Source organism: Lynx rufus, unplaced genomic scaffold (genome assembly GCF_022079265.1).
Source record: "Lynx rufus isolate CCGP_SWC_20201006 ecotype Redwood Valley unplaced genomic scaffold, mLynRuf1.p SCAF_6, whole genome shotgun sequence".
NCBI classification, from domain to species: Eukaryota; Metazoa; Chordata; class Mammalia; order Carnivora; family Felidae; genus Lynx; species Lynx rufus.
Genome location: NW_025814878.1, coordinates 106,748,250 through 106,773,641, shown reverse-complemented (window position 1 = coordinate 106,773,641; position 25,392 = coordinate 106,748,250). Strand labels below are relative to the sequence as shown.

Sequence of the window (25,392 nt, the reverse complement as noted above, 5' to 3'; positions counted from 1 at the left end):
GTCTAAAAATATATGGGTGGGCGCTTGGGCGGCTCAGTAGGTTAAGCGTCCGACTCTAGATTTCGGCTCAGGTCATGATCTCAGGGTTCGTGGGATCAAACCCCTTGTGGGGCTCTGTGCTGACAGCGCGGAGCCTGCTTGGGATCCTCTCTCTCCCTCTCTCTCTGCCCCTTCCCTCCCTCTCTCTCTCTTAAAATAAAATAATAATAATAAAATATAAGAATAAAAAAAATATGGGTTAAAACCCTGGTTCTACCATTGATAGTGCCTGGAACGTAGCCAGTGCACCACGTGCTTCTGTTTCTAAAATGCAGGTCGCTCCAGACTTCTCCAGTAGAGCCCAGAGCTGTGATAGCCAAGGACCCAGCACAGGATTTGAGACATCTGCCTGTTTCCAACCCAGCTACAGGAGAGCTGAGGCTCAGGGTAAGGTAACACCCTCTCTAAGCATCACTTTGCCCTGCACAAAGTAAAAGGAATGACCAAACTAAATTATTTGGGGAGAGGTTAGGTTTGGGGGACCCCAAGATTGCTCCGCACAGGAGCAGAAGGAGGAGGCTCCCTAGGGGAGGTGCATGGGTGGGGTGCCCTTGGAAAGGGTCTCCAGGGTGCTGGAGCCCATTTGAGCCCACCTTCCACCCCTCCCACAGGCAGTCACCAGAACTGAACAGGAAATGGTAACTTGGTTGCCATGGCAATAAGGGAGGCAGGAATGGGTGAGGCCCCCTCAAGGAGCATTTTGTGGGGTGGGCGAGGCCTTCAGAAATCGCTTCCGCTCAGGACAGGGGGATGGGGACAGGGGGTAGTGGCACAAACAACTGAGGGAGTTAAAGCACACACACGTGGTGCAATGATTCTTGTAAGAACCAAACAGCCCTTTCCCAACAGGGGAGGGAGGCTTTCTGTGTGAGGAAACTGAGTGTCCACCGTCAGAGGTCCTGAGCAGGCCTGGCAGATGAAGGGGCCCAACCAGAGAGGGTCTGGAGCTTTATCTTAGTTTGTGAGGCCTGTGGTAGCTTTGCCTGGGGCCAAATATAGGGATGCAACCTTCTCACTGTTCTCTGGTCAGGAGCCTCTAGGCCAGCCCCATCCTTCTCCTCCTCCAACCCCACAAAGCATGACAGCCGGGAGGGTCTAGGAAAAGGCCACTCTCTCCCCGCCCCACCCCCCCACCCCCAAGCCAGCTCTCCTGCCCTCTGGTCCTCTCACCTGAGACAGGGCCCTGGAGCCACAGTAGCAGCAGCAGCAGCAGCAGGAATGCGGGAGCCATGGCTCCATCCAGTTGGGGACAGTCACAGGCCAATAGGGGGCCAGGGACACCCCCCGCTCCAGGGTTAGGGCCCCAGGCCGCTGCAGGACGTGCCACTTAGGTCTGCCAGGGAAGGACCTGGCGTTCTGAAAGCGCAGTTGCCCATTTAGGGAAGTGAGGAAGTTGTAGGACCCACTGTGATCCGCAGACCGTGGGGCCCCGCAGAGTCTACTGAGGGCGAGGGCGGCGCTGGTTGCTGTTTACGCCCTATTCTCCGAAACTTCGGGCAGGTGTGGCTGCTCCACCCAGTCTGGGCCCACCCCACCCCCCCAGTCCGGGGACGGCTCTCGGGGTCAGAAGACTCCCCACGGTCTTCAACCCCCTCCCGGAAACTGGCTGACGGGGGTGCCCCCTAGTCTGAAGCAGGGGATCCATCGAGGGGGCTGGGGTGAGTTTTCTGGACCCTGAGCTACAGACTCCCTGGGATTCCCTGGGCTTAGAGACCCAGGGGCAGGGGCTTGGGGCTAGGGCAGGGCACCTTGGTTCCTAAACACACACACACACACACACACACACACACACACACACACACAGTTTTCTCCAAAACACATTCACAAGGAGGCTCGTGTAAAGTCACACTCATTCACGCAAGCCCTCTCATAAAGCGTTTCTGGCGGTGCCCTGCCCCTCCCCCTCTCTGCCAGGTTCCTGGCTGGTCAGAACAGTCCTTCTCGCTCACACTTGCGAAGAACCCCTTACGTGCTCACAGGCGATCTTACTTCTGTCACGGTTAGAGTGACAGGGGGAAAAGATGCAAATTGTACAGTGCAGTTTGGACTCAGGGAGGGGCTTCTGTGCTGTCACACGTGGGGGCGCGCGCGCACACACACACACACACAAGCTGTCTCTCCTTTTGACTACACGCTTGTCTCCTAACCTTAATCCCTCTCTCCAGCTCTCCTACCATCCGGTCTAACCGCCCACCAGCTTTCCCGACGCCCCCTCCCTCCCGCAGGCTCCCCTCCCCCGCCTCTCCAGAAACTACGCCCCCAGCCCCTGGGTTCGGCCCCGGCCCCCCTCAGGCACGCGCATGCCCACTCGACTTCCTCTAGCTCAACCCTATCTGGCCCAGACAGCCGCCAGGCTGCCTCCGAAATGACCCAGCATTTGGCCCAGGACCCCACCCTTCACTCAGTCCCGAGCGCTAAGAATCAGGAGGACAGCCTTCTGACATCCAGGAGCTGTGTCATCCGCTGTTTTGGGGGTGAGGGGACCTACACGATTGTGTGTGCTCCCCCTACTCACCCATGCCAACTTTCTTCTCCTTGGACAGGACTCAGTAACACGTCTTAAACTGAGCTTGAACTCCCAAATCCCAGACCAAGGACGTTTGATTTTTGCTGACTCCAAACTTTAAGTCTCTTCACTTACTCTCCGTTCATTCATTCGTTTGTTCGTCTCTACAATCTTACACGCCACGCAAGGCGCCTGGCATTTGGGGTATAGGAATGAGTACACTTGTCACTCCAGACCTCTCAGCTCGCAATAGACGTGTTACACTTTCCTTATTCGCCCTTCCTTTTTAATACTTCTTCTCAGTCCTCAGATCCCGGCGTTCAAAGGCTATCTGCCCTTCCAGCACATGGTGTCTTCCTTCCTTCCTTCCCTCCAGCTCAGCACGAAGTGGTTTCAGGAGTGGGGGGTCCCAGTTATCTCTCGCGGGGACGTGTTACCTGGAATCACAGTGATATTCATCTGCAGGGTTTTTTTTCTATTAACTTAATCACAGTGGTTAATCACGGAATTCATTAACTTAGTGATTTTATTTTTTCACATAGATGTCTTGAATCTGCCTGGAGTCCATCTTTGTATTTAGTGTTAGGCAAGGATCCAGTACTTTGGGCGGCATGGACTCGGCCAGTTTTCTCAAGGATGTCTACCAAATAATGGGCCCTTCGCCCCATCGATTCGTGGCGCTTCCTTATAAGGTATGTTCCTGTGTATATATGGAGCTGTCTGGAAGTCTAGCCTGTGCCATTGTCCATTTGTCATTTCTTGCTGTTCCAGCACCTAATGTCAGTTGTATTACTTAGTAGTAGGTCTTAATATTTGGTAAGATGAGTCCTATCTTTTTTTTTTCACGATGGACATAGCTATTTATGCATCTTTATTTTTCCATATAATTTTACAGTAAGTTTATCAAGTTCTCTAAAAATTAAACTGGGATGTGGGGCGATCTGGCTGCGATATGTCACCCCACCGATCACCAGGTTTGATTCGGTTGATCTGGCTGGCTAGGCGGGTGTTCCCTTTCTCCCTGACTGCTCCCTGAGCGTCCCTCCTGAAGCTGCTTGCTTGGTCAAAGAGGATGACTTTCCCCAAAAGAGGAGGACAGAGGCCCGTTCTTCCCTCAAGGGCATAGAGTAGCTGTGCTCCCCTGCTAGAGGCTCCAAACAAACTCGCAAGGTCTATTTGAAGGAGAATGTATGGTGGTCAAGCTTCCAAGACTCTAGACACATCCAAATGAGGTGCATGTGTCAGTCAGTCTGCCTTTCTTTGAAAAAATAAAAAATAAAATAAAATAAAATAAAATAAAATAAAATATTAAACTGAAAGTGTGTTTCAGATTACAGTTAGAGACTTATAATTTGGGGGAAATTGGGGCGCCTGAGTGGCGCAGTCGGTTAAGCGTCCGACTTCAGCCAGGTCACGATCTCGTGGTCTGGGAGTTCGAGCCCTGCGTCGGGCTCTGGGCTGATGGCTCAGAGCCTGGAGCCTGCTTCCGATTCTGTGTCTCCCTCTCTCTCTGCCCCTCCCCCGTTCATGCTCTATCTCTCTCTGTCCCAAAAATAAATAAACGTTGATAATTTGGGGGAAATTGACATCTTACAACATTATTGTCTCTTTCAAGATCATAGATCATTTGTATTTATTCAGATCAAAGTTAAATTAATTCTTCCTTAATACGTCACAGATTCTGTTGCTACTATGAATTGTATCTTATTTTGATTAGATGTTCTAGCTGATTATTTCTAGTGTAGATAAACACTTTTGATTTTTGTCAGTTGATCCTATATCCGGAAACCTTGCTAAGCTCGCTCATGAGATTGAATAGCTTTTGGATTCTACTTATTTTTTCTAAGTAGATGATGCCAGCATCTCAAATCGTGACAGGTGTCCCTCTTCCTCGCTTCGGCCCTCCTTATGGCTTTGGCCAAGACCTCTAATACTACATGAGGCATTGGCGGTAGCTGTGGAAATCCCTGATTTGAATGTATACTTTCTTTACCTAGTTATATTTACTGTAGTCATTGTTATACAGTCTTGACCAAATTATTTCTTCCTATTTCTAGTTTATTAAGGTTTTTTTTAATAATAACAAATGTGTTGAACTATTCCGATGCTTTCTGCATCAGTTTACTTTCTTCTTGTAGTTTATTGATTTAGTTCATTTAGATTTCCTGAAGTTAAACAGTCCTTTTGGTCCTGAGATAAACCCCACGTGATCATAGCATTCATTTTTTTTTTTTAACCACACTGTTGACTTCAGTTAGCTAATATTTATTTTGGTTTTTACTCTATGTTCATCAGAGATATAAACCTATAATTTAATTTTCTTGTTTTACCTTTTACTGGTTTCAAGATAAGATGACATTAGCTTCTTGAAATGCTGCTTTTTTATTTTTTGCAAGCATCTTGTATAAAATATGAATCAAATGTTTCTTTTTTTGAAAGTTCTTTCTTTTTTTGTAAATGTTTATTAATTTGTTTTTGATAAAGAGAGAGAGAGAGGGAAGGGCAGAGAGAGGGAGAGAGGATCTGAAGCAGGCTCCATACTCAGTGCAGAGCCCAACACAGGGCTCAATCCCACAACCCTGGGATCATGACCTGAGCTGAAATCAAGAATCAGACACTCGGGGCACCTGCATGGCTCAGTCGGTTGAGCATCTGACTTCAGCTCAAGTCACAATCTCACGGTTCGTGGGTTTGAGCCCCATGTCAGTCTTTGTGCTGACAGCTTGGAGCCTGCTTCGGATCCTCTCTCTGCCCTTCCCACCCCCCAAATAAATAAACATAAAAAAAAAAAAGAATCAGACACTCAACCAACTGAGCCAGCCATGCTCCCCACATGTGGCAAACTTTCTGAGGCCCAAAGTATTATACTGTCAAAGTCCCAAAGTATTATGATCTCATATTTGAGTGATAGTTTGGCTTGATATAAAATTCTAGGTATAAACTTCTTTTCTTCAGTCTTTTAATAATTTTACTCAACTGTCTTCCGGCATCCAGTGCTCCTCTTAAGAAGTCTAATGTAGATCTAATTCTCACTCTTTTGTCAGTGATCTGAAATTCTTTATAATTTACTCTTTGTCTTTGATGTTCTTACACAAGATGGGATGTTCTTTGATGGGTTTAGGGCTGTGTGTGTGTGCATGTGTTTCCTATTTGCCCCTCTTGGCAAATTTTGAGTCCTTTTGGTCTGAGATCTTTCTTTTTTCTATAATTCTGAGAGATTTATGTTGACTTTTTCTTCAAATATTTCTTCCTTCCCATCTTTTTTCTTTCGCAGGGATTATTAGTAACCATATGTTGGATGTTTCATGTCTCTTCACTCCTCTTTGATTCTCTTTGATTCTTTAATCTCTTAATGCTTTACAGGAACTTTCTGGGAGAATTCCTTGACTTTTCTTCCAGCTCATGCTCCAGCCACATCTGCTTTTTTTTTTAATTTTTAATTTTTTTTTAATTTTTTATTTTAGAGAGAGAGAGAGAGAGAGCACAAGCAGGGGAAAGGGGCAAAGGAAGAAAAAGATAGATTCTTTTTGTTTTAATATTTTTTATTTATTTTTGAGACAGAGAGAGACAGAGCATGAGCAGGGGAGTGACAGAGAGAGAGACACACAGAATTGGAAGCAGGCTCCAGGTACTGAGCTGTCAGCACAGAGCCTGATGCGGGGCTTGAAGTCACAGACTGTCAGATCATGACCTGAGCTAAAGTCGGATGCTTAACCGGCTGAGCCACCCAGGCGCCCCAAGAAAGATAGACTCTTAAGCAGACTCCATGCTCAGCACAGAGCCTGACACAGGATCGCTCCCACGACCCTGGGATCATGTCCTGAGCCCAAATCAAGAGTCAGATGCTCAACTGACTCAGCCACCCAGGTGCTCCTGTTCTTTATATATCACATATATTGTGGTCTTTATTTCAATCATAATATTTTTCACAACTATTATTTTAATTTAGCAGTGTTAATGGTTCTTGCTCTTGATTCATGTAATTTATGTCTTCCCTTACCCTTTTAGGCATACCACTAATATTTACCTAGAATTATTGTGCTGTCAATTGTCATAGTTCTCCTTCGGATGGTCTCTCTTGTTTAGTATGGTGTCACTCTTCAAGGTAGTAGTTCTCCTAAAACACCAAGTTGTTTTGACTTTTGAATTCAGATTCCTCAGGGGTGATCATATGCCCAGTCTGGTGATAGTAGAAGAATGGAAGGCTAAATCCTTCTACCTAGTAAACTTTAAAAGTGGGAGGGGGGGCCTGGGTGGCTCAGTCAGTTGAGCCTCTGACTTCAGCTCAGGTCATGATCTCACGGTTCGTGAGTTGGAGCCCCGAGTCGGGCTTTGTGCTGTCAGCACAGAGCCTGCTTTGGATCCTCTGTCCCTCTTTCTCTTTGCCCCTCTGCTTGCTTGTGCGCGCTCTCTCTCTCTCTCTCTCTTTTTCTCTCTCTCTCTCATTCTCTCAAAAATAAACATTTTAAAAAGGTGAGATAGGTAAGCCCTAGAGCACAAGGGTACCCCCTTGTATACCCACATTGCTGCCATTCCCATCCTCCGTCCAGGGTTTCACCTTTAAATACTTTGGGAGATCCTCTTTAGTTTCTAACCCACCTGTCTTGGAGTTTGGAGAATGAAGGGGTTAGGGATCAAATGCCCATAGGCAGTTGATCATCTATCTTCATCAATACTCCACTGCTTTTGCTGGCCACTTGATCCCCTAGAGCACCTGTGACCTAGGCTTTTTCAGCCTACTTCTACAATGAAGGGGAGGTTATGATGGTCTCAAAGCTCATGACTGCAAGAGTCAAGAGCAGAAATCAAAAATTTCTTCTCACCTGTTTTTTTGCTATGTTTCTGGCTACCATCTGCCCATCTGTGGTCACTTTCTACACCTACCATTTGCATGCCAGTACAGCCTCTGGCTTCCACATTATGTGGGTTCCACTGATCTCATTCCAAAAATCCCATGTCTAACTGAATTTTCTACAGTTCTTTCAGAGTTAATGACCTGTATCCTCCTCCTTATTCCTCTCTCCCCAATTTTGAGTCTGAGCCTTGGGGACTCCTCTGTAGCACCCTGTGCTTCAACCACCTTGGAAAGAATACTTGGGTCCCCTTTTCCTGACTCTGACACATGTGCATGAGCTATCGGGCCATCCCTTCCCAGGACCCTCCCTTCTGGTGTTGGTGAGACCCTTGCCTATCTGAGCTCAGAGCCATTGAGAGAGGGTGAGTAAGAGGTTCCCTCTGGAGAAGTGATCAGAACTAAGGAGGACACAAAGAAGGTAATTAATGCTCAGGGAACCAGAATAGAGAATACTATTGGCCTTCAAAAACCTTGAGAGGAAATGGAAAGGGGACACAGCTAGCTCTTTAGGGTCCCTCAGGCCAAGGGTAATTGATGCCTGGGATCTTTGTAATCAGCTGAAGTCCAGACTGGCACTGGGCTCAAAAGGGAGCAGTTTCTCCCCTGAGCTGGTGGGAAACAAAGGGATAGGGCTAGGACACGACAGTACAGGGTCTTCCTGGATAGACTTGCCTCCTAGGACACCCAGCCAGCCCTCTGGTCACAGAGCCACCCTGCTCCTGGCCCCAACCCTGACCTTCACGCCCTGCATCTCACCTGAGGCCAGGAGTACAGCAGGACAGGTGGGCAGGAGCAGGTGTAGGTCTCCCCAAGCCATGCTACCCCAGTCTGTTTCTGAAGATGAGAGAAGGGGCACCTCTGGGGAGAAGGAAGCATAACATAAGCCTGATTCTGCGCCAGCTTCCCAGCATCTCTGAACAAGAAGAACCGAGAAAGACCAACACCTTGATTGGAGAAGTGAGTACCCTGACAGGTAGGCTTTGCGGGGAAAGGGGAGGGAGGAGCAGCCAGGCCTGAGTAGGGGGCCACCACCTGCAGGGTCTGTCTCTGGGCCTAGAGACCTCAGTCCTGCCTCAGTGGCTGTCTTTTGCCCAGCTTCTCCCCATGTCTGTCATGCCACACCTTCCACCCCATCACATTCCTCCACTGTTGCTGCAAAACGCTCTGAGAATGCCCAAGAAGAGAACCATAGTGAATGAAGAGGCCATTCTTCTATTCTTTCTCTCCATGCACTGCTTGTAGGTGGTCAGGGGGTCATGGCATTCCCCTGGTACCCAGAGCAAGACAGGGACTCCATACCCAGGCATGGAGTCAATGATGTGTTTTCATCCTGGGGTTTCATCATTAGGATGGTCCCTGGGAAAGGTGGGGGCCAGGGGAGGAGAAGCACTGAGCATGGGTATCAGAGGGGAAGGCAGAAGGGACGGGTCCAAGGAGGGGAGCTCAGCACCAGCTCCATCCCTTCTCATTCCCTATAGGCGCTCCACCAACATTGTTTGGAACAAAACTTGAGTGGGTGAAAGATGAAAAATGTGTGTGTAAAACATGCAGAAGAAAAGACAGCCAACGTTGGAATGAACTGAGCAACGAGATAAATAAAGTGGTAAAGTGTAAAATAACTATCCGTGAGTCCATATTGGTATAAATGAATGACTGAATAAATTTACAGATAAGTGAATTCCAAAGAAGACTTCCAAATAATTTATATAGATACTCTGTCCTCAAGGCTGGCGGGGGGGGGGGGGCGGGGGGGGAGCGAGGGCGTAACCCCCACCCCTTGAGTGTGGGCTGTCTGTGGTGCCTTCCTTCCAAAAAGAACAGCGTGGAAAGAGGGAAAGAATAACTTCGCAGTGGACAAACCTCGCAAGCACCATCTCAGCCCCGTGATCGAGATTAAGACCAACCGTGATAATCATGTGGGTCGTAGGTACTGCCACCATGATCTGATGAGAATGGCATTTCCCTCTGTGGTATCCTCCCAAACCCCTAGCCCCATGAGAGAAAATATCAAACAAGTCTCAAATGAACAACAGGTATTTTTTAAGAACTTGGTTTGGGGGCGCCTGGGTGGCGCAGTCGGTTAAGTGTCCGACTTCAGCCAGGTCACGATCTCGCGGTCTGTGAGTTCGAGCCCCGCATCGGGCTCTGGGCTGATGGCTCAGAGCCTGGAGCCTGTTTCCGATTCTGTGTCTCCCTCTCTCTCTGCCCCTCCCCCGTTCATGCCCTGTCTCTCTCTGTCCCAAAAATAAATAAACGTTGAAAAAAAAATTAAAAAAAAAAAAAAAAGAACTTGGTTTGATTGAGGCACAAAGGACAGCAAACGCGGCCATTTAAGGGATGAGTTTATCTAAGGTCAGCACACCGACCATGTGTGGGGCCGAGTGTGTGCTGAACTCACATGGCTGGCTTTCCCAGTTGGTTATAACCTAGCTCTTCCTAGGTATGTTCAGTCTTCAGAGAGTCCTGTTCTGGTAAAACAGGATTGTCTCACCTCCCTGAAACGAGTGGACACCCTGGTCTGCTCAAGGCCACACATGTTCCTGGATCTCTCTGCTCTGGTCCTGCTGTGGAACTAGGCCCCAGAGAGCCCCCAGGAGAAGAGTAACAGCAGAGGCAGGAGGTGGGAAGTTGGAATCTCTGAAGAAAATGAGCAGAAGGCCTGGAGCCCAAGCTCTCACTGGCCCAGATCAGAGGGGACAAGATGGAGGAGATGTCTACAGCCACTTCCTGTCTGTGACCACATGCTCTCACCACGGAGCTAATATGAGCACTCAGCTACCCTTCATTAATTGGACTTCTAGACTCTGTTAGAGGCCTCAGCTTGCATTAAGACCCCACAGTCTGTGCCCACCCGTGTCTCTAGCCCCCAGTGTGTCTGGTCCCCCCATAGCCCTAGTCCTGACCGCCATGCTGGTCCTGCCTCAAACCATGCTGAATGCCTCCCAAAGCTGCTCCCCAACTAGCCTCACAGGCATTGGGCCCCAAGGGGGTCCTCTTGCAAGAAGCTGGTGCAGAGGACTCTGGCCTGCAGCCACCACCCCACTCCCTGTATGCAGTGTCTGGCTGCTTACAACGGTACCTGACCCTGTGCTGTGTTCTGTCACTGCCCTACTGTGGACACTCTTCGTTCCTCTCCAGACAGACTGTGAGTCCCCTGAAGGCCAGGCAGCTTTTTTCATTTACTGCATGAGCCTTGATTTGCTCGATGCTGTGGCATCGTCCGGACATGCCCCTTGATCTGATGGGGAAGGGACCATGGAGCACATCTCCAGCCTCTTGCGGAGACTGAGCTGCAAAGCAGGTCAGTGACTTGTCCAAGGTCTCACGGAGATGTCCCAGCTGAGCTAGGGTGCATTTGAACCCTAGCCCCCAACACACACCCAGTGCTTTGCTCACTGATAAGCAGCCCTCACCCACCCTGGCTGCTGGCAGCGTGTCCCTGTCATCCCTCCTCCAAATGGGCTCTATTTGCCCTTGCAGACCCAAGGACAAGGCAGCATTGGGGAACACTCGGTGGGGAAAGAGGGGAAAGGATTGAGGCACCAAAATAATATGAGCCTATGCGCCCTTTCTTTGAGAATGAAAAATTAAAAGTGTGAGTCTCTTTTTACTGCTTTAATTGAATGGAAACTATAAACCAAACTACCCAGGTGTAAAAGTACCACGTGCTATAAAAAGTTTTAATCCATGTTAATAAGAAGCTAAGTTTATAACAAGGAACTGAAAGCTTTGTTAACCCACTGGTTCTGTTGAAGGAAAAAGCTTAAAAGTAGGGTTGTCTGACAGAATTTCCTGCTGCGGTGGAAATGTCCCGAATCTTCCGGCACAGCCCCATAGCCAATAGCCACATATGGTCATTGAGCGTCTGACATGTAGCAGGTGCCACTGAGGAACTGAATTTTTATTTTTCATTTAATTTAATTAACTTAACTTAATTAAATTAACTTAAAAGTGTGGTTGGTGGCTAGAGTGTTAGCACAGCTTTTGATAACTGAGGTCAATTTTAACAACACTCTGCCCTGATAATAAGGAGCAGACTTCTTTGTCGTGTGCTGTTTGTGCAAGTCGAAACTATAAAGCTAATAGAAGATCACGTATGAGAATATCTTTGCACATTTTCTTTTTTTTTAATTTTGTTGTTGTTTATTTCCGAGAGAGAGAGAGACAGAGAGAGGGAGAAAGACAGAGAGACAGAGAAAGAATCCCAAGCAGGATTCGAGCTGTCAGTGCAAAGCCCATTGTGGGGCTTAAACTCACAAACTGGAGATCATGACCTGAGCTGACACCAAGATCTGACACTCAACCAACTGAGCCACCCTGGCGCCCCTCTTTGCACATTTTCTAGGAGACTATATTCAAAATATCATCGTGCTGCAGATTGGGAAGTACATCTTAAATAAGATCATCAAACCCAAGTCATAAAGGGTAAACAGGTGGATTTAATTACATGGTCGCCCGCTGGCTTCCCAAATATCAGCAACATGACCTTCAGAGAAGAGAAAGCTGAGTTTATTGCTGGTGGCGGTCAGGGAGAACATCGCCTCGGCAGAGCTGCGGGCAGCATCTTAGAGGAAGGCAACATCAGAATTTATTGAGGAGTTCAGTTCAAGGCAGGCTTTGCATAGCAGGGGCTGCACCAGGACTGGGGACAGACGGCAATACAACACTCCAGGATTGGCTAGGAACAGCAAGGTGAGGCAGCGGAGGCAGCGATTCAAAGATTCTTAGGGTGCAAACGACCTCTTGATGCTCGCCACATTGAAGAGTCACTGGATCTTCCAGGAAGTTTCTATAATGAACAATGAAGCCATTTGCCTGGGCAAGAAAATGCCTGGAAAAGTAAAGTAATACTAACCAGAACAGTGGAATAGCAAAGGCGTGTTAATATAGACGGTGAGATGTGGCGAAGGAGGCATGTAGTTACAAGTAGTTTACGCTCACAGCCTAAACATTCATTTTCCAAGCGAAGGCTATCGTGGACAAAAGCAATGTCGGCAAACAGCTCCATGTGGACCCTGGCCTCCTGCCTGCAGCCACAGAAGCCATGTGGGTAAAGGTCTACAGCTACTCAGAGTCGGGACGGATGCACTTGTCTCTTCCTAGAATGAGAGAGAATGTCGGTGAACACAGGCCACTCACCACCGCCTGATGCCCCTGGGAGACAGTTTCTCATCACCTCCCGTAATGTGCTAAGGGAAGAGGCATTCTGCTGACCCCTCAGAACAGAGCTGCAGGCCATAACACCCCTGAGTGGCAGTCGCCAATGGGTTCCTCAGCAGCGGGGTATCACCCGGCTCGAGGCAGTTCTCTGACCCCTTTTGTTTTGGTGTATGGGACAAGGACCCCATGGCTCATTGTATCTATCTTTTTTTTTTTTTTTTAACATTTCTTTATTATGGAGAGACAGAGCATGAGCATGGGAGGGGCAGAGAAAGGAGGAGACCCAGAATCTGAAGCAGGCTCCAGACTCCGGGGCTGTCAGCACAGAACCCGACGCGGGACTCAAACTCACAGACTGCAAGATCGTGATCTGAGCTGAAGTCAGATGCCTGACCAACTGAGCTACCCAGGCGCCCCACGGCTCATTGTATCTTCTGCACCAAATCACTGAGGCTTGGGCCTGGGCTTGGCTTGTGTGTTGCCAGGTAACAGATGAGAGCCCGAGGGAAGCTATTTGCAGTGTCTACAACTGACCATGAATGAATATCTAAATGAGCCAAGAGGTTATTAAGACTCAGCAAGCAGAACATGGGGCATCTGGGTGGCTGGGTCGGTTGAGCTTCAACTCAGGTCATGATCTCACGGTCTGTTGAGTTCGAGCTCGGCATCGGGTTCTGTGCTGACAGCCCGGAGCCTGGAGCCTGCTTTGGCTTCTGTGTCTCCCTCTCTGCCCCTTCCCTGCTCGTGCTGTCTCAAAAATAAACATTAAAAAAAAATTTTTTTAAAGAATCAGCAAGCAGGAGAAAGGAAGTTCAACAGCAAAATGATCAGAAGAAAGTGTTGTAAAACAGTAAAAATCCAAATGCCTAAAAAGCCCACGGATAGATGTTTGACCTCTTTAGTTATCAGAGTTATCAGAGAAACACTCAAGTGAAAACACTGAGCTTTCACTTTGTACTCAGCAGACTGGCAGGAACTAGGAAGTTGAGTAGGATTCAGTATTGATGAAAATGTGAGAAAGTTCTGGAACTTCCACGTGGAATAAATGTGTGACTATCCTACATTCAGTGTCCAACTCCTGAATGCGTACTCTATCGTGGTTACTCTTGTTTGTGTCCTGTTTAGGAAACATTTGCCCACTCTAAGGTCCTATTTTCTGTTTTCTTTTAGATGCTTTATTGTTTATACCTTTCATTTTTATGTCTATGATCCATTTTAGTTAATTTTGTGTATGGTGTGAGAGAAAGGTAAAAGCCTTCCCCCCCCCACCACCACCCGCCCCAGGTGACTGTCCCATAAACCATCACCATCTATTGGGAAGACCAACCTTTCCCACTGAATCACAGAGGCACCTGTGTGGTAATCAGGCGACAACATATGTGGGTGTGTTTCAACACAATGGAATCATACAAGGACAGGGTCGGAAGCAAGATTGAGTGAAATTTATAAACAGAGTTATAGTTTTCAAAACTACAGTTAAAAACAAACATGCGTTGGGGCACCTGGGTGGCTCAGTCAGTTAAGGGTCCAACCTGGATCAGCTCAGGTCATGACCTCACACTTCATGAGATTCAGCCCGTGGGACTCTGTGCTGACATCACAGACAGATGCCCTCTCTCCCTCTCTCTCTGCCCCTCCCCCGCTCATGCACATATGCACACATGCACTTTCTCTCTCAAAATAAATAAATAAATAAATAAATAAATAAATAAATATTTAAAAATATAAATAAAAATAAACATGCATTAAAGATTCTTTTAAACTCATATTCAGTGAGTGAACCAGGCAGATGTTAGATCTGGTTAGAAAAGGAAGTCAAGAAGCATATATTTATATGGAGGAAAGCAATGTTGAATTGCAAGGGGAAACAAACCAGTTTGGTGTTTATTCCCACCCCTCCCCCACCTCCATCCACAGCAGGGGAAGGAAGAAAAGGACAGAATCTGCACGTCTGTCACTTACCTACAACTTACATAACTATAAAATAGTTCCCACAGAATCAGAAACAGAGAACCGAAGGGAGAGTGTGCTAGAGACAATGCAGTTTTCCACTAAAGTGCACATTATATTCTATTCTATAATAGAATGAAATGTGTATCGGGTGCCTGGGTAACTCAGTCGGTTGACTGAACTGAAGCTAGCTTGGGAATAAACTTTATATTGTTTAGAAATGCCCAGAAGGGCGTGGATGAATAGACAGAGCACAGAGGGGTCTGAAGGGAGTGAAACTACTCTGTGTGGTACTCCAGCTGTGGGTACATGTCAGTGCACATTTGTCCAAACCCATAGCATGGACAACGCCAAGCGTGAGCCCTAAGGTAATCTATGGGCTTTGGGTGGCACTGATGTGTCCATGTAGATTCATTGATTCTACCACTCAGGGACAGGATGTCCATGGCGGGGGAAGCTGTGTATGGAGGGGTGGGCAGGGGTTAGAGCGGAACACTGTACCGTCTACTCGGTTTTTCTGGGAACCTAAAACTGCCTCAAAAATAAAGCCTATTTTTTTTTAATGCCCAGAAGAGTGATGGTCTTGCCATAGGCTTTAGCAGGGGGCCAATGAGGTCTCTAGCCAAGCAAGGCTGGACGGCAGTAAGAGGACAAATATAAGTGTCATCTGAATTACACTTTGTGAGTCCCAGTTGTTGTACTTAACACAGAAATCAATTGCCATGCCCTTGGTCTTGATGACTCCCCCTGGGTTTCTTTGCACCCAGCCCTCCACGCTCCCCCACCTGGTACTGCTTTTCTCCCTCTGGGTAAGAGAGGGGCTGGGCAGAGATCTCACAAGAGAAGTTCAGGAAGCCTCTTATTTACCACTGAACAGAGTGGAGTGTGGTATTTGTTAGGGGAGGAAGGCATGCCCGTCAGCTCCTGGAAGGTTAAGTCTGCTTCCCTGGGTGTGCTGTGTCCTGGGGACACTCCAGGAGGCTGCCTTGCCTGAGGAGGGACAGAAATGAACAGTATTTGAAAATGATGCGTCCATGTCAGCCCCGGCCTGCATCTTCCTCCCTCCTCTGAAGGAAAGGCTGGATTGCCAGTAGCAAAAATCCTCACCCCGCCCCTTCCACCCTTCCGGGGAGCCAGCCCAACCCCATTCACCTCACCCCCAAGGGGGGGGCCCTGCCTCCTCTCCAAAGACTTCTGAGCACAGAAGTGAGGAAAGTCAGGGGATGGGTTCTAGGGAACCTCTGGGAACCTCTAAACCCACATCTGCAGCTGTTGCCTGTGTCCATTCATTCATCTCATTCATTTCCACCCAAGCCTGTTGCTGGCCCTCACTCGCCTGAGCGAGCTCCGGGCTTTCTGGACAGAGGCAAACAGGACTGAGAACAAGATGAATCCACATGTCAGAACAGTCGCCAACACCGGCAAGTCCTGGGAAAGGGCGAGCACTGGAATCCTAGGTTTGACCCCCCAGAGTCCAAAAGGGTGGGGATCTGCCTGCTCCTGGCCATGAGAGCAGCCACACAGGGGTTCGCACCCTTTGAAGATGAGGCCTCTACTTTTCCCAGGATCTTAACCCTGACTCTCACCCCAAAGGAATCTACCTGGTCTCCTGCGCCTAACACCTCCAGACTTCCTGCATAGCTGCTGGGTCACTCTGCACCCAGACCCTCACTCCTCCCCTCAGCGGGCCTAGGAAAAGCCCTTTGTGTGCCCCATTGCTTATAGGACAAACTGCATGTGACTACATGGCCTTCAAAGCTCTCCACCATTTGAATTTATGGTCCTGCGTTAACCTTACCCTCTTCTTGCCACTCAGCCCAACTGTCTACCTCTGTAGGCAGCACACTCTGTGCATGCATTCCCACAACTTGCCCCTGGCATGGAACACCACTCCTTTTGTGCCTTCAGTGTTTCTCCTCCTCCAGGTAGTGTTTTCTGACCCCCACCTCTGGCCCACACTCCCCAGCAAGTCTGGGTAGGGACGGACTTCTGTTGATCCCATTCCTTTGACTCCAAGGAAGGAAGAGGCTCTTGATTACTCAGATTCCACTGCACCTGGACCACTTTTTCCAGGTGGTTCCTTGTAAGCATGGGTATAATACACCTGTATGTCCTTAGCTCCCCAACCCCCAGCTCCTCTCCTCTGGGGCTGGTGGATGGGATTTTTGCTGCCTTGAGGTGATGACATTCAAGGCTTGCACTGGGGCTTCAGGATAGAAATAGAAGCAAAGGTCATTCTTCCTGCTAGGGTTCAGGACTCCCTTGGCCCACCTGGAGCAGGAGAAAGTCCTCCGTGTGGTCCAGCCTGGCTCTCCGGTGTCCACATGTGGGGCCTGAGCTGAGGGCCCCAACTAAGCCCTTACACTGCTTTACTCTGGCCTCCATGTAACAACCCTCATTCAGACACAACTTACCCTGGATCCAGATTGCTTTTGTTGGTTCTCTTGGCTAGTGCCATTTTCAAGAAGAGATAAAAAGCCTTTCTGAGCCTTGACTGACACTGGGTTCCTACTGGGTGCCCAGATAATGCTTGAGGAGGATGGGTCAACATATCCTGAGTTTGCCAGCCTATCTGCACAATCCAGCCGACTCAGTCCGAGCCAGAGAGGGCCCTTCTTCTCCTACATGCTGAGTGGCCCTCTCCCAAGTTCGTTGCCATGGGACTAGACTCTGTTTGGGAGGGAAACGTTCACACGGTCCTAGCAGGTCAAAGTTAGGGGCGTTCAATTACATCCATTCCAACCCCCCAAGGAACAAGGTAACAGGGAGTGCCCAAGGTCACTCAACAGACAAAACCAGCACTGGGACCCTCATTTCCTGACTCCATTCCTATATATCCTGTGACATACAGCTGGTCTCAGCCTTCAGGGTCTTTCAGCTCTCAGCACCCACGCCCTCCCAGACCATCACAGTCACGTGATTGCTCATCTGCCACAATAGTCCTTCCGCCCTTGCTTCTGCCCCAACATGGAACTTGCCCATGAGACCAAGAACCTCCCTCCTGCCCTCCAGGGCCCACCTTCTGTCCTCTCAAATTCCCATTTCAGGCCTCCCTTCCTACAGTGGGGTTGGGTGGACAATGTTATCACCTCCAAGTATTCCCCCCCCAATATATTAAGTTTCTTTCTGTGGTTGGCAACTGCCATGCCCTCCCTCACCTGGCAAACTGAAGAAAAAGTCAAGAAGAATAAAGAAGGACTCCCCACAATCCACTGAGGGAAAGTCTATCTCCGGGCACACCAACCCCTCCCCAGAAAGAAACCTTTATAGAAGATTATATTTTGTTTCCCTTGTGAGACTAATAATTCCTTCAGGCAGGAGCAATCTGTATTAGACTCGGTTTCCTTAGCCACATTAGCCTGAAGTTCTCTGCAATTACTGGATGAAGCTACTATTTATTAGTCCTCCACAGCATCTTTTGTGGCTTGATGAAAGTAATTATGTTTACATTTATCCTGTACTAAACTTAATACACTTCTCATGCAAGAGTCTGGGCTCAGTCACTCCTGATTATTTTTCTTGTTGTCTTTATTAAGATTTGAGTAAAGGAACCAGGCGGAAGGATGGATTCGGACCTGGTGGGCCCATGCCGTCTGCTGGTGTCTGGGGTGGGCGAATTCTGCCAAGTGTAAAATATAAGGCCTTTGTTTCTCTGAACTCAATAAATACAGAAGAACCCACAGAAATGGAGCCATTGAGTATCACCATGGAGGAAGCCAGAAAGGGGTGAGAGACTTACTCAAGGTCACTGAGGATGTTCAGGGCACAGGGAGAATGGGAATTGGGCCAGCACACCTCTCCTAGTCCTGTTACAGCCCCCACCTCCCTGGGTGAAGAGCAAGGTGTTAGTGCTCCCACAGCGTCCAGACACCAAGACCAAATTAATAAAATGTCCCTGGGGCACCTGGGTGGCTCAGTCGGTTAAGCGTCCGACGCTTGATTTCGGCTCAGGTCATGATCTCATGGTTCATGAGTGCAAGCCCTGTGTCAGGCTCTGCACTGACTGTGCAAAGTCTGCTGGGGATTCTGTCTCCCTCTCGCTCTGCCCCTCCCCTGCTTGCTCTCTCTCTAGCTCTCTAAACAAATAAATAAAAATAAACTTAAAAAAAATAATAAAATAAAATGTCCCTGAGTAGAGGGCAATGAAACCCCTTAACTGACCGCATAAATCCTTTGCAACCAGCCGGTTAATTACTGGGTGTCACTGGATGTTTCTAAAGTCCTGGGGAATGACTATATTCTATGACGTGGGCTCAATATCTTCCCTCCGTCCTGCCTACAGCCCCATCAGTTTGCATAGTCAACTCTTTATTTCCAGATACTTTGCAGTCCGATTTAAGCCCAGCCCTCTCGTGATAGTCACATATTGGGGTTAGCAGGGCGTGGGCCAGCAGTGTCCTGTGGGGTGGAGGCCCCTCCAGTCCACCGGCTCCAAAGGGGAATGTTTCTCAAGAAGCTTGAGGCAAAATTGTCGGCCTCACCTTCCCAGCTCTGTCTCCCCACGTGGGGAGATGGGCTTTCCAATAAACTGTCGGTGCCCCCACCAATAAGAAGCAACTCAAGGTCAGTGAAAGGCCCTTCATTTTGCTCTCTAGAATCTATCCCTCATCCACTACTTTTTAAATCCCTTGAGAAAGGGGGCAGCTTTCTATTGGCAAACTGGGCCCATTTCCAGGATTCACCAAGAACCATCCAGTCAAGGCGGGTTTCTGTAGGATCCCAGCTGCACCAAGTACCCGCTGAAAGATACAGCAAGTAACCTGACTTCTTGGAGCCTCCCACCCTTGTACCATGGGGGCAGCAGCACCTATTTCATAGAAGGGAGATGGATGAACCCAGTACTTGGCACAAAGTCGATGCTCAGGTGTCTAGTTCCTCTAGCAGGTTCTCTGACGTACAGTAAGAGAATTTTTGAGATCACCTAGCCCAACTTTCTTTTCTCGATAGGTGGGAAAGCTGAGGCCGAGAGAGGAGCTAGGTAGGACTTTCGCAAACTGACAGAGTGGGCGTGGAAGAACCCGGTGCACTGCTTTCAGGTCTGGAGCTTTTCCAGTTGCTCTCTCTGTGCCACCTGGCATCCAAAGCAGCCCTCTCAGCCTCCAATAAAGTCATTCCTTTCCTGTCCAGGGTCTCGCTGCTTCTCACCTTTGCACTGTATCAGCCAAATCCATTTGGACAGGACATGGGGGTTCTGAGGTCAACCACACACCAGTGCAGCCCTAAGTCTTGCCACTGGAGCCCTGCCATTGTGACCTTGAATATGGGTTCCGTGGGACAACCTTCAACAGGTATCCCTGGTCTGGGCCAGTTTAGGTCTTTGTTTCTTTCTTTTCTTCTCTTTCCTTTTTTTTTTTTTTTTTTAGTATTTTTTTTTTTTTTGGAGAGAGAGAGACAGACAGACAGACAGATAGACAAAGCAGGCTCCAGGCTCTGAGCTGTTAGCTCAGAGCCCAATGTAAGGCTCCAACTCACAAACCGCGAGATCATGACCTGGGCCAAGACCAAAGCTTAACCGACTGAGCCACCCGGGCGCCCCTGGGTCTTTGTTTCTAAGTGTAAGAGCACACCACTGTCTCTGGGGGGCGCTGGCTCCTCACCCGCTGCCAGGCCTTCAGGCTGGAGTAGAGCATGACACTTTAAGAGCAGGCTGTGGTCAAGGTCTCCCCATCTAGCAGTCACTTTTGTTTCTCCTCTTCGCCTACAGCTTGGAATCCTAGAATGAGAAGTCAAAGTGTTGCACTGAGCAAATGTTCCTTCCACCATCCCTACATCCACAGACCCCACCCCAGATACAAGGTCGCAGATCAAAAGTATTAGCAGCTCCATCAAGCACTTAAATATTTAAATATTAATATTTAATAGTATAAATATTTATTATTATAATTATAAATATTAAATATTAATATTTAATAATATATTAAATATTAAATAAATAAAATTATTTAAATAAATAATTTAGGATTTCTGTAAATTATTTTGAAATGGTTCAGCAATTTTATATATACATATATATGATATGCAATTGTATAGTTATATATCATGATATAATATAAACATACATATTTATAAATATACATAATATGTGTTAATATATGTAATGAATTAATAAATACATTTATATTTACAATTAACATATTTATAAATATGTATCTCAGCAACGTACACACATATGGAGCAAACAATGCAAAGTATCAATTATGGTTGAATGTTTTGATCTAGATAACAAGTTTACGGTGGCTATTCTTTCCGTATTTTGTAGACTGAAAAATTTTAATAATAAAATGGTAAAAAAAAAAAAAGTGAAAGAGAACTTGACCCGTTTTACAACCCATGTTCTATTCTACCTGTGCTTCCCCAGACACGGCCCTGGCTTTCCAGCACCCAGTACTTCATCCCAGCCCCTGCAGTCCCCAGGCTGAGTGCTCTCCCCCACTCCTCTCCACCCACATCCACCCCTTCTGGTCCTAGAGGGAGTCTACCTGGGCAGTTCCACCTGCGCTCATCTCCTTCCCTTTTCAACCCTCAATACCTTTGATCACCCTGCCCCTGCTTCCACTACCACCCCCACCACCATCATCACCCACCATAACTTTTGTTAAGCACTGACTATGCTCTAAATACTGATCATTAGAATTGTACATCAGTCTGCTGTTTAACTCTTAGGAACAAGCCCCTTAGGACAACACTTAGGTACCATTTACAAATAAATATTGAGGACCCTGAGGTTCGGAGGGGTTGGAGGACTTCCTGAGAGGACAAATGTAGAAAGTGGCAGAGATAGGATTTGAACCCAGCTCTGTCTGATTCCAGAACCCTCTTTTCCACACTGCCTCCCTGTGCCTTGCTAGAGGGACTTCCACCATATTTTTGTGTTCATGCTGTGGCTTTGCCCTTTTGTTATTTACCTTTGCCTTCTACTAATGCCTTCTCTACCTCAGTGCCTGATTCCTTTAAGGAGAGACTGTATCTTACACTTTCCACCTCCCAGGAAATCAACACAGCGATAAGAGATTGTTCAGTTCACTTCGTGTAGTTTTCTTAACTTCACGGTGTACTGTAGAAAGCTCCAGATTCTGTTTCATCACCCAGTTCCTGCTGGGACAGGGTTAACCAACAGTCTGCGTCCATTACCTTCTCTTTCCTTTCCTGTGTCTAGCCCACACCCCGATCCCATTCAGTCTCTCCTAAAGAAGTGAGAGAAACCCCTCTTAGCAGTACCCCTTTGGTCGTCTCCATCCCTCCCCCTGCATCTCCTTACCCGAGGCTCAGAGCAGCAGCAGCAGCAGTAGCCATGGCCACCCCAGAGCCCTGTCCCCTCCATCCTATCCCAGGATCCACTGGGTACTGGCTGTCCCAGGGCTCTTCCCATTGTTGGAGGATGTTGCCCCTCAGGGATGTCTTCCATGTTCCCGGAGAGGCTTGACTATTACTTTGCAGGTGAGAAGGGAAGTGTGAAGAGAGAGCAGCTCGGGAAAATGCAGAAGAAGAGAAAAGAGCAAACACTGCCCTTGTGACATCTTCCTTCCTGCTGCTATTACGTCACTGCCCATTAGTCAACACTCAATAGCTACCTGTTCTCTACCATGCCAAGTCTGGACCCACCCCTCCATTCCACTCACTTCCTCAGGTCGCCAGGACATTTCATCCCTGGCCACTGACCACTACATCCTGCACCTCCCTACCAGTCCCCCCTGTCTGGAATGACAGCATGCATCCAAATTTGGCTTGTCCTCCAAGACAGAGCTCAAACCTTTCTGATGATCTGCCTTCTTTAATCTTACTCCACACCACGGTTCTCAAGTATGGGCACATGGCTAAATCACTCAGGAGGCTGGCAAACATACACATGCCTGAGCACCAACCCCCAGAGATTCCAATTTGCTCGGTCTGGGAAAGCTCTGGAATCTGCATTTTAACCAGCAGCCCAAGGGTTTCTGAGGCAAGTGTTCCAAATAGACAATGCCTGCAAAAGCTCCGTTTGAGGTCAGATGGGCTCTGAGGCGTTCGTCAGGTACCCGTCCTGTGTGCAAGTTGTGCGCATCCCTAAGCTCCCAGCCCAGGCAGAGGCATGAAGCCCGCAAACATGACAGTGCTAGCAGTAACCACGACAAATCAGATATTTGTCATCTTTTGGTTCTCCAGCACCCAATACCTTCTCCACCTGGGGGACATGCTTCAGTGCACAACTCTCACTAGAGCACAGAGATCTACTTCCTCTACTATTGAGGGTGGAGGCAGAGATTTCTCCCGCCCCTCTCCCCAACATCTATGTGCCACGCATGTGACTTGACCTAAGTTTGGCCAGACGCAATATCCTGTCCAGGATTCTGGATCCTGAAGGTGTGATACAAGATGCAGAGCCAGTTGGAGATGGCTGTCACAGAAGAAGTTTAAGCACTGAGGGTCCAGGAAAAACACGGTGCCAAAGACGGGGTGACTTCAAGAGTGCAAGGGCAGGGGCACCAATGGCAACATCACTAGATTGTGTGACATTGTGAATTATAAGAAATACGTGTTTGGTCATTCAGATAATCGAAATATATTTCTCACATATATTTGGACTTCATCCACATCGTCTGGATCATAGCTCCCAAAGTCCTTGAAATGTCATGAGCCATTAGAGCAGTGGGAGCATCTTTTGTCATATTTGGTCTCTTGTCCTCACTTCCTGGAAACACTTCAGAGCCATAAAGGTGTCATGGATGTCCTGTTGTTCGTAACAAGCCCCTTGCTGCTACCTCTGAGTTTGTCAATGTGGTGACTTTTGGAAATCCTGGAAGGAATGGGGCTGTTTCCTGGGGAACTAACCTTGTGACAAGGGTTGAAACTTTCAGTTCCACCCCCTGATTTCTGGGGAAGGCAGAAGGGCTTGAATCAGTCACAAATGACCAATGAGTTCATCAATCATTCCTGTGTAATGGAGCCTCCATGAAAAAAAAAAAAAAAAAAAAAAAAAAGGAGGGGGTTTGGAGTGCTTCCAGGCTGGGAAACCAGAATGTTTCCATGTGCCACTGTGCTGGGCTCCAAATTCCATGGGGACAGAAACCCCTTTGTTCAGGACCTTGCCTTATTTATTTTTCTGGCTGTTGATTCATACCCTTTAATAGTCTTTTATAAAACACCAGTAATCTAGTAGGTAAAATGTTTCTCAGTTCTGTGAGTTGCTCTAACAAATAGATGGAATCCAAGGAGGGGATCACTGGAACCTCCCAGAGCAGGTAGATCAGAAGCACAAGTGATAGCCCGCGCTTGTCAATGGCATCTAAAGATGGGGAGGGAGAGTCTTGTGGGACTGAGCCCTCAATCTGTGGAATCTGATGCTATCTCTGGGTCGATAGTATCAGAATTGAGTTGAATTTCAGGACACCCAGCTGGTGTCCCAGAATTGCCTGTTGATGTGGGGAAACCACCCCCTCCCGGAACATTCACACACACACATTGGAATTGGGTGCAGAATTCTAATCGGTGATCCAACCCTTTGACTGTCTCATGCTATGACCTTAACTGTGGCCTCTGCAGTCCGTTGCCTCTTGGTTTCCCCAGGTAGACTTCTGCAGTCTGTCCCTGTGTGCACTTTTATTCTCACTCTGCCTTCCTCCTCTGTCTGCTCTATAACTCCCCTGTAGCTCCCATGCTCACCCATGAAATAGATGTTCAGGCCCAGCCATGTCTTGCAAACTCTAACAGATTTAAATCAGTATTTTCTGATTTTCTACTTCTTCTGTTCTGAAAGGGAGAGGGGCCTATTTGTGGGCCACCATCCCTGCCCCTCGTGTGACACAAGGACAAGAGGCATTTAGACATAGGCAGAATTCCACCATGGACCATTCTTTATGGCTTCCAGGCCCTTGGTCTTCAGCAAAGGAACTCTAGCCTTTGTTCTTGCTAGTAAGTAGTGACTTACTGCTCATGTGGCCTCATTCTAGTCACATACTTCTATTTTTTTCACTTAAGATTTTATTTTATTTTATTTTATTTTATTTTATTTTATTTTATCTTAGCTTATTCTATTTTAATTCCAATGTAGATAACATACAGTGTTATATTAGTTCCAGGTGTATAATGATTCAACAGTTCCATACATTACTCAGTGTTCATCAAGATAAGTGGACTCTTAATCCCCATCACCTATTTCCTCCATCCCCTCACCCACCTCCCTTCTGGTAACCATCAGTTTGGTCTCTATAGTTAAGAGTCTATTCCTTGGTTTGGCGCTCTCTTTTTCTTTTTCTCTTTTTTTTTTTTCTTTTCTTTCTTTCTTTCTTTTCTTTTTTTTTTTGGCTCATTTGTTTCTTAAACTCCACATATGAGTGAAATCATATGGTATTTGAATTCTCTGACTGGCTTATTTCGCTTAGCATTATACTCTCTAGGTCCATCCTTGTTGATGCAAATGGCAAGATTTCATTCTTTTTTATGGCTGAGTAATATCTATTGTGTATCTACACCACATCTTCTTTATCCATTCATCCATGGATGGACACTTGGGCTGCTTCCATAGATTGGCTATTGTAAATAATGCTGCAGTGAACTTAGGGGTGCATGTATCCATTCAAATTAGTGTTCTGTATTCTTTGGACAAATATCTGATAGTGTGATTCCTGGATCATAGGGTAATTCTATTTTTAATTTTTTGAGGAACCTCCATATTGTTTTCCACAGTGGCTGCACCAGTTTGCATTCCCACTGACAGTGCAAGAGAGTCCCCCTTTTTTTTCGTCCTCACCAACACCTGTTGTTTCTTGTGTTGTTGATTTTAGCCATTCTGACAGGTGTGAGGTAATATCTCATTCTGGTTTTGATTTGCATTTCCCTGATGATGAGTGATGTTGAGCATCTTTTCATGTGTCTGTTGACCATCTGTATGTCTTCTTTGGAGAAA

The 25,392-nt window shown here is 47.4% G+C and overlaps 1 protein-coding gene and 1 long non-coding RNA gene across 9 annotated transcripts in view; one reads left to right on the top strand and one right to left on the bottom strand.

Annotated features, from left to right (window-relative positions):
- Positions 1 to 25,392, bottom strand: part of TREML2 (triggering receptor expressed on myeloid cells like 2) — a 37,346-nt gene that overhangs the window by 9,994 nt on the left and 1,960 nt on the right. For 2 of the 6 annotated variants that reach the window (XM_047103234.1, XM_047103238.1), the window contains exon 1: positions 1,210 to 1,494. In XM_047103234.1, the coding sequence (XP_046959190.1) occupies positions 1,210 to 1,270 (61 nt within the window). In that variant the 5' untranslated portion in view covers positions 1,271 to 1,494. Of the gene's footprint in view, positions 1 to 1,209; positions 1,495 to 2,554; positions 2,983 to 8,156; positions 8,259 to 20,107; positions 20,224 to 21,768; positions 23,421 to 25,392 lie in introns of those variants that run through there. The other 4 variants (XM_047103236.1, XM_047103237.1, XM_047103233.1 and 1 more) reach the window with 4 other exon arrangements.
- Positions 326 to 9,019, top strand: LOC124529362 (uncharacterized). Of its 3 annotated transcripts, none has more exons than XR_006966318.1 (3): positions 326 to 426; positions 3,088 to 3,237; positions 8,301 to 9,019. It is a non-coding gene; the product is annotated as an uncharacterized LOC124529362 (long non-coding RNA). The 3 variants fall into 3 exon arrangements; XR_006966317.1 differs by lacking the exon at positions 326 to 426 and adding an exon at positions 1,544 to 1,697; XR_006966319.1 differs by lacking the exon at positions 326 to 426 and adding an exon at positions 2,227 to 2,513.